General features: G+C 43.5%; 1 protein-coding gene across 1 annotated transcript in view; it reads right to left on the bottom strand.

Moving 5' to 3' along the window:
- Positions 1-14,347, bottom strand: part of soat2 (sterol O-acyltransferase 2) — a 33,384-nt gene extending 19,037 nt beyond the window's left edge. The window contains 8 exon segments of the mRNA XM_070438662.1: positions 681-756; positions 4,440-4,722; positions 6,258-6,365; positions 6,892-6,945; positions 7,385-7,554; positions 7,907-7,953; positions 8,075-8,256; positions 14,241-14,347. Of these exon segments, the coding sequence (XP_070294763.1) occupies positions 681-756; positions 4,440-4,722; positions 6,258-6,365; positions 6,892-6,945; positions 7,385-7,554; positions 7,907-7,953; positions 8,075-8,195 (859 nt within the window). The 5' untranslated portion in view covers positions 8,196-8,256; positions 14,241-14,347.
- Between the last annotated feature and the right edge of the window lie 218 nt (positions 14,348-14,565).

Below are 14,565 nucleotides of genomic sequence, written 5' to 3'. Positions count from 1 at the left end.
ATGCCACTTCTATTAAACGCCTTATAGACAAGGTGTCTGAGGTTCTATATGTCATCTCTATAAACACTTTAGACAAGGTTCTGAGGTTCTATACGTCACCTCTTATAAAGCGCTTTAGACAAGGTTCTGAGGTTCTATATGTCACCTCTATAAACACTTTAGAACAAGGTTCTGATGTTCTATACGTCACCTCTATAAAACACTTTAGACAGTTGTGTTCTATACGTCACCTCTATTAAACACTTTAGACAAGTCTGAGTTCTATTATGTCACCTCTATAAACGCGTTAGACAAGGTTCTGAGGTTCCTATATGTCACTCTATAAACAACTTTTAGACAAGGTTTTGAGCGGTTCTGAGGTTCTATATGTCACCTCTATAAACGCTTTAGACAAGGTTCTGATGTTCTATACGTCACCTCTATAAACACTTTAGACAAGGTTCTGAAGTTCTATATGTCAACTCTATAAACACTTTAGACAAGGTTCTGAGGTTATATATGTCACCTCTATAAACACTAGACAAGGTTCTGAGGTTTTGACACTGTATTGACATTATGACTCATCATGGTCAGTTGAATGCACTGAATGACTCCAATATAAATGCAATCGTCATTGGGTGGTAGTTTCTGTGTCATTACATACATTATTTTATATTACATTACATTATCCTTGTCATTACCTTCCTTTGTCTTGTGTTTTAGGATGACTGGGACATTCTCTCGGATGAAAGAGTAGCTTTTCATCAGGAAACGGATCTGAACAGGGGAGAGAGACAACACGTAAACGTTATACACGGCAAATGGAGCCAGCGAAGGCAATAAAACAAATCAATCATGACCAATGAATGACTGTAACTTGTTTCATTGATATCCACACCTTAGATGAATCAAGGGATTGGAATAGAATTGTCCTTGTGAGAGTTATTGCCAGACCTGGGTTCAAATAGTTTTTGAAATCTTACAAATACTTTTAGCCTTTTCTTTAGCCTGCCTGAAGTGCCAGATGGACAGGGCTGATCTTTTGTAACTATTCTATTGTTTCCCTTGCACCAACTAATCTCAATCAACTTCAGCTAAATTATTTGAAATGATTTCAAATAGTGTTTGAACCCAGGTTTGGTTACTGCATCCAAAGTCTCATATGTTCTCCTGCCAATTCTAAAAAGTACTCTATAAAAAAAGATAACAAATGACCAAGCTAGTCATCCAGCTGATTTATTAAATCAACCTTTCTTTATTGACAATATCAGTGTGAAGATAAGAGGAGCAGGGCAGAGATGGGACGTGTCCAATCCAGATAAATATAAACACTGTCACAACAAGCAGAGATGGGACGTGTCCAATCAGGATGAATACAAATACTGCCACAACAAGCAGAGATGGGACACTGTCCAATCAGGATCAGTTCTCTACTTTAACTTGTATAATATGAGATGTTGTTGATGCTCGTGTCTATATTCATCACTGTCTTTACTTAATTACTAAACACACCACTACCAGACAGATCTCCACCACACACCACTATCAGACAGATCTCCACACCACTACCAGACAGATCTCCACCACACACCACTATCAGACAGATCTTCCACCACACACCACTATCAGACAGATCTCCACCACACACACCACTATCAGACAGATCTCCACACCACTACCAGACAGATCTCCACCACTCACCACTACCAGACAGATCTCCACCACACACACTATCAGACAGATCTCCCCCACACACCACTACCAGACAGATCTCCACCACACACCACTACCAGACAGATCTCCACCACACACCACTATCAGACAGATCTCCACCACTCACCACTACCAGACAGATCTCCACCACACACCACTATCAGACAGATCTCCCCCACACACCACTACCAGACAGATCTCCACCACACACCACTACCAGACAGATCTCCACCACACACCACTACCAGACAGATCTCCACTCCACTACCAGACAGATCTCCACACTCACCACTACCAGACAGATCTCCACCACCACCACTACCAGACAGATCTCCACACACACCACTATCAGACAGATCTCCACTACACACCACTATCAGACAGATCTCACCACACACACTACCAGACAGATCTCCACCACCACCACTACCAGACAGATCTCCACTCCACTACCAGACAGATCTCCACCACTCACCACTAACAGACAGATCTCCACCACTCACCACTACCAGACAGATCTCCACCACACACCACTACCAGACAGATCTCACTACACACCACTACCAGACAGATCTCCACCACACACCACTATCAGACAGATCTCCACACCACTCCACTCCCAGACAGATCTCCACCACACACCACTACCAGACAGATCTCCACCACACTCCACTACCAGACAAATCTCACCACACACCACTATCAGACAGATCTCCACCACACACCACTACCAGACAGATCTCCACCACTCCACTACCAGACAGATCTCCACACCACTACCAGACAGATCTCCACCACACACCACTACCAACAGATCTCCACTACACACACTATCAGACAGATCTCCACACCACTACCAGACAGATCTCCACTACACACCACTATCAGACAGATCCCACACCACTATCAGTCAGATCTCCACCACACACCACTACCAGACGATCTCCACACACCACCACTACCAGACAGATCTCCACCACACACCAGACAGATCTCCACCACACACCACTACCAGACAGATCTCCACCACACACCACTATCAGAAGATCTCCACCACACACCACTACCAGACAGATCTCCACCACACAACCAGACAGATCTCCACCACACACCACTACCAGACAGATCTCCCCACACACCACTACCAGACGATCGATCCACCACACACCACTACCAGACAGACTCACTACACACCACTATCAGACAGATCTCCACCACACACCACTATCAGACAGATCTCCACCACTCACCACTACCAGACAGATCTCCACCACACACCACTACCAGACAGATCTCCACCACACACCACTACCAGACAGATCTCCACTACACACCACTATCAGACAGATCTCCACCACACACCACTACCAGACAGATCTCCACCACACACCACTATCAGACAGATCTCCACCACACACCACTACCAGACAGATCTCCACTCCACTACCAGACAGATCTCCACCACACACCACTACCAGACAGATCTCCACCACACACCACTACCAGACAGATCTCCACACCACTACCAGACAGATCTCCACCACACACCACTACCAGACAGATCTCCACTACACACCACTACCAGACAGATCTCCACACACACCACTACCAGACAGATCTCCACCACTCACCACTCCAGACAGATCTCCACTACACACCACTATCAGACAGATCTCCACCACACACCACTACCAGACAGATCTCCACTACACACCACTACCAGACAGATCTTCACCACTCACCACTACCAGACAGATCTCCACTACACACCACTATCAGACAGATCTCCACCACACACCACTACCAGACAATCTCCACACACACCACTATCAGACAGATCTCCACCACACACCACTATCAGACAGATCTCCACCACTCACCACTACCAGACAGATCTCCCACTACACACCACTATCAGACAGATCCCACCACACACCACTACCAGACAGATCTCCACTACACACCACTATCAGACAGATCTCCACCACACACCACTACCAGACAGATCTCCACCACACACCACTACCAGACAGATTCTCCACTCCACTACCAGACAGATCTCCACCACACACCACTACCAGACAGATCTCCACACCACTACCAGACAGATCTCCACTCCACTACCAGACAGATCTCCACACACACACCACTACCAGACAGATCTCCACCCACTACCCAGACAGATCTCCACCACTCCACTACCAGACATATCTCCACCACTCCACTACCAGACAGATCTCCACACCACTACCAGACAGATCTCCACTCCACTACCAGACAGATCCCACCACACACCACTACCAGACAGATCTCCACTCCACTACCAGACAGATCTCCACCACTCCACTACCAGACATATCTCCACCACTCCACTACCAGACAGATCTCCACACCACTACCAGACAGAAAATCTCCACTCCACTACCAGACAGATCTCCACCACACACACTACCAGACAGATCTCCACTCCACTACCAGACAGATCTCCACACTCCATACCAGACATATCTCCACCACTCCACTACCAGACAGATCTCCACTACACACCACTACCAGACAGATCTCCACACCACTACCAGACAGATCTCCACTCCACTACCAGACATATCTCCACCACTCCACTACCAGACAGATCTCCACTCCACTACCAGACAGATCTCCACCACTCCACTGTAGGTACACACATCCATCCATACCTCTTCTAGTAATTCCAAATGTCATAGTGTCATAGTGTTGACTTTACATACCTGTTCCAATATGATGATGAATCGTGAGGCTGGAGGCAGCTGGTAGTGAAACACCACGTATACAGGGAGAATCCCCAGTACAGCGGCCTGCAAGACGGAGAGCACCAGCCCAGCGCCCACCGACAGTACCCCCTGTACCGGGCTGCGATGGTAGAGAGTCCCCCAGAGAGCCAGGGCATAGTAGGGCACGGCCAACGTGTAGCTGAACATCAACAGCCAGGCCAAAGCTACTATATGTAGTTTCCCAAAGGCATAGGACAACAGGTCAAACTCCAGCACCAGCCTGGGGATACAATTGAATAGAATATATTGAAACGTAATACAATGGATGCTTCAAAAACCTTAGTAAAGTCTGAAGCTTATCGTAAGCTTCCCAGTCTAAACCTTTGTCTGTGATTGGTCAACAGTACTACTCCCAGTAGGAGTGGGAACATCAAGTGTTCGTTGTCATTCCACAAGAGATGCTAAGTTTTTTATGCCTTTTTTTTTTTTACTTGAGATATACTACACCAAACATCTTAGTTAGATGTAAAATTAAGACCTCTTCGGTGAAAAAACGGAAACAACTATTGACAGATTTCTTGATTTATCTTAGATTAATTCAGACTATTTTGAGGAAGTGTTTCTGGCTATGATGTCGCTACAGTGGCTCAAGAGGGACAAACAACAGTAATATTGCTGTGTTTCAAGCGAAGGTTTTTAGGGAGTATGCGATCACAGACGGTCGCTTCGACCTAGACGAGTTCTGCTAGGAGCAAACCCAACCTGTGTATGAGGACGCCTTTACCATTCTTGAAAAGTAACACTAAACGTGTGTGTTTCAAGTTCGTTGGTGTCCACACCAACGAACTGTCATGGTCCAAACTCACCAAGACAGTCGTGAAGAGGGCACGACAACACCTTTCCCCCTCAGGAGACTGAAAAGATTTGGCATGGGTCCCCAGATCCTCAAAAAGTTCTANCACCAAGACAGTCGTGAAGAGGGCACGACAACACCTTTCCCCCTCAGGAGACTGAAAAGATTTGGCATGGGTCCCCAGATCCTCAAAAAGTTCTACAGCTGCACCATCAACAGCATCCTGACCGGCTTCCTGCCATCCAGGACCTACAGTATATACTAGGCGTGTCAGAGGAAAGCCCAAAAAATGGAGGAAAGCCCCCCCCCCCCAGAGGAAAGCCCCCCCCACCCATTTGTTTTTACACAGCTGCTACTCTGTTTATTATCTATGCATAGTCCCTTTACCTACATGTACAAATGACCTCGACTAACCTGTACCCCTGCACATTGACTCGGTACCGGTACCCCCTTTATATAGCCTCGTTAATGTTATTTTATTGTGTTACTTTTTATTATTTTTGACTTTAGTTCCTTTGGTAAATATTTTCTTAACTCTTTCTTGAACTGCATTGTTGGTTAAAGGGCTTGTAAGTAAGCACTTCAAGGGTAAGATCTACACCTGTTGTATTTGGCGCATGTGACAAATAAAGTTAGATTTGATTTGATTTGATATGTGAAACTTACTCCTTAGCCTGGTGTGTCCCCGATTGCGTCAACGAATAGCTAGGTTTTTGCGTGACGCGACTGGTAAGACGCTGCGGGAGGGCGGTCACGTGTGCTAGCAAGGCAGCGGTCCTGTGTGCTAGCAAGGCAGCGTGCGCTAGCAAGGCAGCGGTCCTGTGTGCTAGCAAGGCAGCGTGCGCTAGCAAGGCAGCGGTCCTGTGTTTGAACCTCGGTGTGAGCCGAATCCGGAGAAAGCGCAACTCGCTAAGCAAGCAGCGTGACGTCATTGCCACACACACACACACACACACACACACCTGCCCTGGTCGATGTAGTCCACAGCCAGTGTGCTGATGATGAAGAGGAAGAGCACTGAGATGAACATGTGGTAGATGGTCCGGATGTGGTTGATCTCAAACAGATCACTGTGGAGGAACACACACAGGATTCATCTCAAACAGATCACTGTGGAGGAACACACACAGGATTCATCTCAAACAGATCACTGTGGAGGAACACACACAGGATTCATCTCAAACAGATCACTGTGGAGGAACACACACAGGATTCATCTCAAACAGATCACTGTGGAGGAACACACACAGGATTCATCTAACTATCAAATACAGTATTATATTATTCTGACGGGATTCATCTCAAACAGCTCAAACAAAACAAACACAGGACACTAGACATGAAATTAATGTTTTGTCCAGTAGAGAGGATGTACTGTCTATACGAGACAATTGATTGATACAATGGTGTTGCATGATAGCACAATATTGTGTCATGTGGACAGAACATCCTCACTAGTGGAATGTGTACAAAACATTATGTTCTTGTCTAGTGTCCTGTGCTTGTTTGTTTAAGCCGTTTGAGCGTCTGTTTAAATAAATAAAATCAACTAACTCTAGAATGGAGCGTCTGTTTAAATAAATAAAATCAACTAACTCTAGAATGGAGCGTCTGTCCATAAATACTTTTCCATTCTTTTCCGTGTGGGTTCTGAAATGAATAAAGAAGTTGAAATCAACATGAGAAGATCAACAGCTAGTCACTTTCATACAAACATCTACAGGTACCTTCATGGACATAGCAGGGAGTTGACCAGGAGAAACTGGGCTCTACCTCACACACAGATCCTAAACTGTGTGTTGTCATCCATACAGTATGGCATAGTACATTATAGTATCATTATGGTCCCGTGTGGCTCAGTTGGTAGAGCATGGCGCTTGCAACGCCAGGGTTGTGGGTTCATTCCCCACGGGGGGACCAGGATGAATATGTATGAACTTTCCAATTTGTAAGTCGCTCTGGATAAGAGCGTCTGCTAAATGACTTAAATGTAAATGTAGTACAGTAGAGTACAGTGTAGTGTAGAATAGAATAGTACAGTAGTATAGTACATTACAGTATAGTGCAGCATTATCAGAGCTGTCCTAACCTGTGTGAGTGGTCGTTGTTGTTAGTGGTGGTGACTGTCCCGTCCCTGGTGACGTGGTTGTTGCCGTGGTTCCCGTTCTGTGTGAATGTCTGGACAGATTCAGTCAGGGCCTTGTCTAGCAGGTCACTAAGTTGCCCCTGAATCTGGTCCAGCACCTTACTCTTAATTTGCTGCACAGGACACACACACACACACACACACACACACACATACAGAGCATAGTATGATAGGTTGGCACATATAGACAGAGTACTTTACTTTGCTTGATAAGTGGCATCTAGGTACAATAGAGACAGGGGTGGCAGGGTCGCCTAGTGGTTAAAGTGTTGGACTAGTAACCGAAAGGTTGCACGTTCAAATCCCCGAGCTGACAAGGTACAAATCTGTCATTCTGCCCCCAAACAGGCAGTTAACCCACTGTTCCCACTGTTCCTAGGCCGTCATTAAAAATAATAATTTGTTCTTAACTGACTTGCCTCGTTGAATAAAGGTAAAATCAATAAAAAACATCAGTGCACCGACCTCCGCATGCCTCTTCCACTGTATCAAATCCTCAGCGTGCTTCTCCGCTGCACACAGAAATAAACAGTTATGGTAGCTAGCCTACTGTAATATCTATTACATACAGGATGTGATCAATCTGGGATGATGATGATGATATGGAGGATAGTGTGTTGACTAACTCCTCACCACGGTTAGTGACCTCTCCATTGGAGACAGTGCTGTTGGTGTTGTTAATGTTTCGGTGCACCAATCTGGTGGCTGTCTCTGTGGCCGTGGTGTCTCCAAGTCTGTTGCTGTCTGTTGCCATGGCACCTCCGGGTCAAGACGCAGGGACGGGTTCTGTACAGGTATCGCCCTGCTGTAGGAACCTGAAGGAGAAACAGATTAGAATCGAACACGTGTATGGATGAAGACAGCACCTGTTACAGACCCAACCCGTTGACTATAATCTCCTATAGCTTTTAAAGTGTATTACACAAATATAAACATTTAAAGTGTATTATACAAATATAAACACCCTTGTACTTGTAACCCCCCTGTCACGTTCCTGACCTGTTTTCTCTTATTTTTGTATGTGTTTAGTTGGTCAGGGCGTGAGTTGGGGTGGGCATTCTATGTTATGTGTTTCTATGTTGGTTTAAATGGGTTGCCTGATATGGTTCTCAATTAGAGGCAGGTGTAATTCATTTCCTCTGATTGAGAACCATATTAAGGTAGGATGTTCTCACTGTTTGTTTGTGGGTGATTGTCTTCCGTGTCTGTGTTTGTCGCGCCACACGGGACTGTTTCGGTTTGTGTAGTCTATTCCTGTTCTGCGTGTTTATGTAAGTTTTTCCAGTTCAGGTCTGTCTACGTCGTTTTGTTATTTTGTTATTCTGTTTGGTGGTGATTTTCCTATGTAGTGGATTCAGTCTTCTTTTTATGTTGGACTGTATTTTTGACGCGCCCTGTGTTGTGTGGCGTAGCCTTCTCATAGAGTATTTCTGGGTGAAATAAATATTTCCACTTGCAAAGGAACTACCCTGCTCTCTGCACTTGACTCCTTCATTTCACCATTGAAATTGTGACACCCCCAAATCCCCAAATCCAAAAAATAAAAAGTTAAAAACCCTTCTCCAAAAGCATAAATAACCAGAAATAGAAGATGGCTGTCTTATAAAGATATAGGGAAACGTCCTATGGGATCCTATATCTAGCAGTTCTGTACTGTAGTATTCAACATTTTAAAATGAATAGATTTTGTAGACAGTTTAATTATTTCGACCTCCCCCACTGTTCATTGTACGAGGAAGTGTCAACTCTAATATTGTCTTTTAGCTATAAAGGTATCTTAGCAACTGGATTACTTTTGCTGTTCTACACATTTTTACATTGAGCTGCCATTTTGTTTTGGGGGAGGGGCTTATTTGGCATGGAGATGAGAGACAAATTTGTAGTTTTAAAGCTAATGTGCTCTGAATGGCAATTTTTTTTTTCTTTTGCAATTTTTTTAACTGTCTAGCTTTTATTTGATTGTTATTTCTCAAAGATGGTATTATTAAACCATATACAGTATAAATATAGTTAAATAGTATTAAAACGTATACAGTATATATTTATATAGTTCAATATCCTTTCTGTTTGCTTTCTATCTGGTGTTGATCGTAAGTTGACACTGAAGCTGTCCTTCCGTCACGAAAACAACCATTAGACGGCCCTGTAATCAGCTCCAATGACTGTCATTTCCTCCATGTTAAAGGGATAGTTAGACATGTTGGCAATGAAGCCATTTATCTACTTCCCCAGAGTCGGATGAACAGCTAGCATGCTAACTTTTCCTGTAGACTTCTAGTCACTGCGCTAAACGCTAGTAAGTATTGGCTCCTGAAACTACCTCTAACTTCCTTCGTACTGGACGCAGAGACATAAAAATTGCATCCACAATGGTATTCTGTTGTAGCTAGCGATATTCATAAAATAATAATTTTTCACCTCAAAAAATCCCAAACTAATATTTTTCCACAAAACAAAATACCCCCCCCCAACTCCGCGGACCCGTAGGGAGATGGTAGAGGAAAGATTCTACGTTTTTTCCCCAGGGGGGCCGTGCTCCTCATCCCTTTCCATTGACTCCCTGTACTGTCTGTACTATCTTTATGGGGGATTGGACTTGTACATAGTTGAGCTCTGTCTTAAGATATGATGATCAGCCTCTGCAGTACAGTAGGGGAGAAAGATAAAGAGGGTCTGTCATGACCAATAGTAACCTCAGTTTCACTTCCTATCTCTCTGTTTCTGTCTCTATCGGGGAAAGATACAGAGGGTCTGTCGTCATGACCAACAGTAACCTCATCGTTCCTTATCCTTCCATTTCTGTTGACCCAATAACTCCCGGGACGGTTTGTTCTTGGAAGGGTTCGATTTTTAAATAGCACATGAGGTCTGTCTAAATATATGCTTACGACAGGATTGGAAGAGAGAGGTGGTGAACAACCTGTCCATTGTCATCCCAACGGCCCACTGGATGAAAACAAGCCACATACAAGTAGTAGCACACGTTTGTTTATCTGTAGTGTTTGATCAGCGTCAGGGTTTACTAGAGGTTATCATCTCTTGTGTGTTTCCTGTTTTCATTCTCTCCTCCTCTCTCTCTCTTCTGTCTCCCTCCCTCCCTCATTCCAAATGTCTCTCTCCCCCCCCCCATCTCTCTCTCTCCCTCTCTCCCATCTCTCTGTCCCCCCTCTCTCCCTCCTCTCTCTCCCCCTTTGTCTCTCTCCTCTCTATTTCTCTCCCTCCCCGTGTCTCTCTCCCACCGATGCAATCATTTACTCAATGATTATTTTCATGTGAGGTAGAGGCTGTTCTTTCATTTTGAACTAATGACAGATATGCTGATATGACATTGTAAAGGTCGAAGACATTAAAGTCCAAGAGTTCTATTCAGTCTGTATCGCTGAAGCGTTACACATTCCGCGATAAAAATGTGAAAGTAATTTACAGTTGTACCGACATAAGCAGCGTTTACCGTGAATGCAGGCTCCGCTAAAGCGGGGAACATTGCCTTTTAAATTTCAATCTCGCTGTAAAAAACTGAACTTCCACTATGCGCATTGATTATAGTGTGAAGTAGAAGGCAGCAATGAAACATGCTTATAGGTCACGTGGGAATTAAATGAAGAGGAGTGTTTCACTCTTTCTCTGAATATTCTGTGCTTGTTGAGTCAATGCCCAGTTGAGTTGAGTCAATGCCCAGTTGAGTTGAGTCAATGCCCAGTTGAGTTGAGTCAATGCCCAGTTGAGTTGAATCAATGCCCAGTTGAATCGAATCAATGCCCAGTTGAGTTGAGTCAATGCCCAGTTGAGACGAGTCAATGCCCAGTTGAATTGAGTCAATGCCCAGTTGAGTTGACTCAATGCCCAGTTGAGTTGAGTCAATGCCCAGTTGAGACGAGTCAATGCCCAGTTGAGTTGACTCAATGCCCAGTTGAGTTGAGTCAATGCCCAGTTGAGTTGACTCAATGCCCAGAACTAGAAGACACATAGTAGACACAATCATGGTCTGTGTCTTGTTCACAGTACATTTAGGTGTATTTGTCATTAGACAGTACAGTAGCATCCATCCTTCTCTGGTTGAACTCAAACTACCATCAGATTGTAGCAAATCGTACCTCTAAGATCTTGGCCATCTCCATCCCCCACCATAGAATACTGACGGTTTAGGATTTTCTGTCATCCAGGCTTACGTCCTGTTATTGCTTTATGTTATTAGATTATCTACCAGAGCTGGAAATGAATAAATGACTCAGCAATTTATATTAACAAGCACCATGTACCTGCTTACCTGTTTCTCAGTCATGTGGTCCTTTCACAAACAGAGAAGATATAGAATGAGCTCTGTGATTTCTAAATTAATCTCTGATCTCTAAGGTCATATCTGATCTCTCTGATCTCTAAGGTAATCTCTGATCTATGTAGTCTCTAAAGTCATCTCTGATCTCGAAGGTCACCTCTGATCTCTCTGATCTCGAGGGTCATCTCTGATCCTCTGCTTGTGATTTCTCTAAAGTACATCTTCTGTCTCTAAGGTCTCTGATATTCTGATCCTAGAAGATCATCTCTATCTAATGTGATCTCTAAGGTCATTCTGACCTGGCTCTAAAGGTCATCTCTGATCATTCGTGACTCTTAGGTCATCTCTGATCTCTGTGATCTCTAAGGTCATCTCTGATCTCGTAAGTCTTGATCGTCTAAGTCATCTCTGATCATATCTGTGATCTTTTCTCTAAGGTCATCTCTGATCTCTAAGTCTTCTTCAATAGGGGCGCTGCTGTTTCGCTTTGGAAAAAAATTGTTGCCCAAAATTAAAACGGCCTCGTACTCTGTTCAATCATAACAATATGCAATATTATTATTACTATTGGATAAGAAACACTCTGAAGTTTCTAGACTTGTTTGAATTATATTGTGAGTAAAACAGAACTCATTTGGCACAGCAACTTCCATACAGAAGTGAAAATTTCTGAAATGAGGCTCTGTGGTCAGGCCTGCCTATTCAACTGGCTTTTATTTATGGATCTGTATGCACTTCATACGCCTTCCACTAGGTCAACGAGACAGTAGAACGTTGAATGGGTTCTAGCTTGATCGTTGAGGCCGAATATAAGAGCTTTTGGATGGGACAGGTCCGCCCTTTTTGTCAGTTTTCATCTGCGCGCCGGGGAACCTTACATTGTCTTCTGAACAGCGTTTGGTATAACTACGGAATTGCTCCGGCTCTGATGTTATTGGAATTCATATAAGAAGACATCATAAAGTAGGAATTTCAACCAGTTTGACCAGTTTATTCGACGTCTTATTTTGGAATTTTTTGGATTTTCGTTCCATGCCGCCAAGATTTCTTGGACACGTGAGCTCCGCGATGCTAGCCCAAAGTTGCGCTTAATTCGACAGAAGAAATGGAAATTCTAAAACCAAACAACGATTTATTCTGGACCTAGGACCTTGCACAAACAATCTTGAGATGAAGATCAGCAAAAAGTAAGAGAATATTTATGATGTTATTTCGTATTTTTTGTGTGAATATGTTGGCTCCAACACGCGGAGAATAGGTGGCGCTGTCTCACAATAATGCTGCTGTATGGTTGTAGTAAAGTTATTTTTAAAAAATCTAACACAGCGTTGCATTAAGAACCAGTGTATCTTTCATTTGCCATTACAACAAGTATTTTTATGTAAAGTTTATGATGAGTTCTTTGTTAGATTAGGTGGACTCCCCAAATACCTCCGGACATTTTGGTGAATGTGTTGCTGATAGTATCACAATGTATAACCACGATTTGCAGCTCTAAATATGCCACATTTTCGAACAAAACATAAATTGTATTGTAACAATGATGTTATAAGACTGTCATCTGATGAAGGTGTCCAAAGGTTAGTGATTAATTTTTAATATATCGCTGGTTTTGTGGAAAGCTATGTTGGCGGTGAATAAAATGGCTTTGTGTGTTTGGCTATTGTGGTAATCTAATATAATTCGCATATTGTGTTTTCGCTGAAAAACACTTAAAAAATCGGAAATATGCTGGATTCACAGATGTTTATCTTTCATTTGCTGTACACCATGTATTTTTTCATAAATGTTTATGGTGAGTATTTATGTATTTCACGTTGCTCTCTCTGTAATTTTCTGGCTGCTTTGGTGCTATTTGTGATGTGGCTGCAATGTAAAACTACGATTTATACCTCAAATATGCACATTTTCGAACCAAAACATAAATGTATTACTGATATAACACATGATGTTATAAGACGTCATCTGATGAAGTTGTTCAAGGTTAGTGATTCATTTTATCTCTTATTTCTGGGTTTTTGTTAAAGCTAACCTATGCGGTGGAAACATGGTGAAAACATGCGTTGTGTGTTTGCATATATGTGGTTAGCTAATATAAATACATTAGTGTTTTCGCTGTAAAAACATTTAAAAAAATCGGAAATGATGGCTGAGTTCACAAGATGTTATCTTTCATTTGCTGTATTGGACTTGTGATTTATTCGAAATTATAATTATATGATATCCCTTGTCGCGTTAGGCTAGGCTATGCTAGTCAGCTTTTTTGATGGGGATGTCCCGATCCGGGATGGGTAGTCCTGAAAGGCTAAGGGTCATCTCTGTCTATGTGATCTCTAAGGTCATCTCTGATCTCTAAGGTCATCTCTGATCGATCTAAAACCCAAGCTGGGTTCCACCAGAGCCATATATAAATATACAGCTAAATAACATTACACTGGTGTCACAGCAAATAAACATATCTCTAGATACTGTAAAAACATACATTATTTGGGGTCAAGCTTGTAATCAATTGTAGGTTACTACCAGTGTTCTGTCTCAGGCTCAGGTCTCCCCTGCACACGACAGCTCCAGGGAGTGATCCTCAGGGAGAAGCAATGTCGCTGAGTGTCTCGCTGGTGAGTGAGTGTGTGTGTGTGTGTGTGTGTGAAACTGTGTCCTCTTACATCAGCGTGTAAGGTTGATCTTTGCCCCGCTTGGCTGAAGTCCTACCCTTCTCCTGTAGTCACTGGGCTGGCTGGCTGGGTGGCTGGCTGGCTGGCCTGGACTGACTATAATCTAGACCAGAGCTGTATAAGGGTCCACAATGAGACTAGATATCCAGACCAGAGCTGTATAAGGGTCCACAATG

Source organism: Salvelinus sp. IW2-2015, unplaced genomic scaffold, assembly GCF_002910315.2.
Source record: "Salvelinus sp. IW2-2015 unplaced genomic scaffold, ASM291031v2 Un_scaffold1085, whole genome shotgun sequence".
In the NCBI taxonomy this organism is placed as follows: domain Eukaryota; kingdom Metazoa; phylum Chordata; class Actinopteri; order Salmoniformes; family Salmonidae; genus Salvelinus; species Salvelinus sp. IW2-2015.
This window is presented reverse-complemented; position numbering and strand designations above follow the sequence as displayed.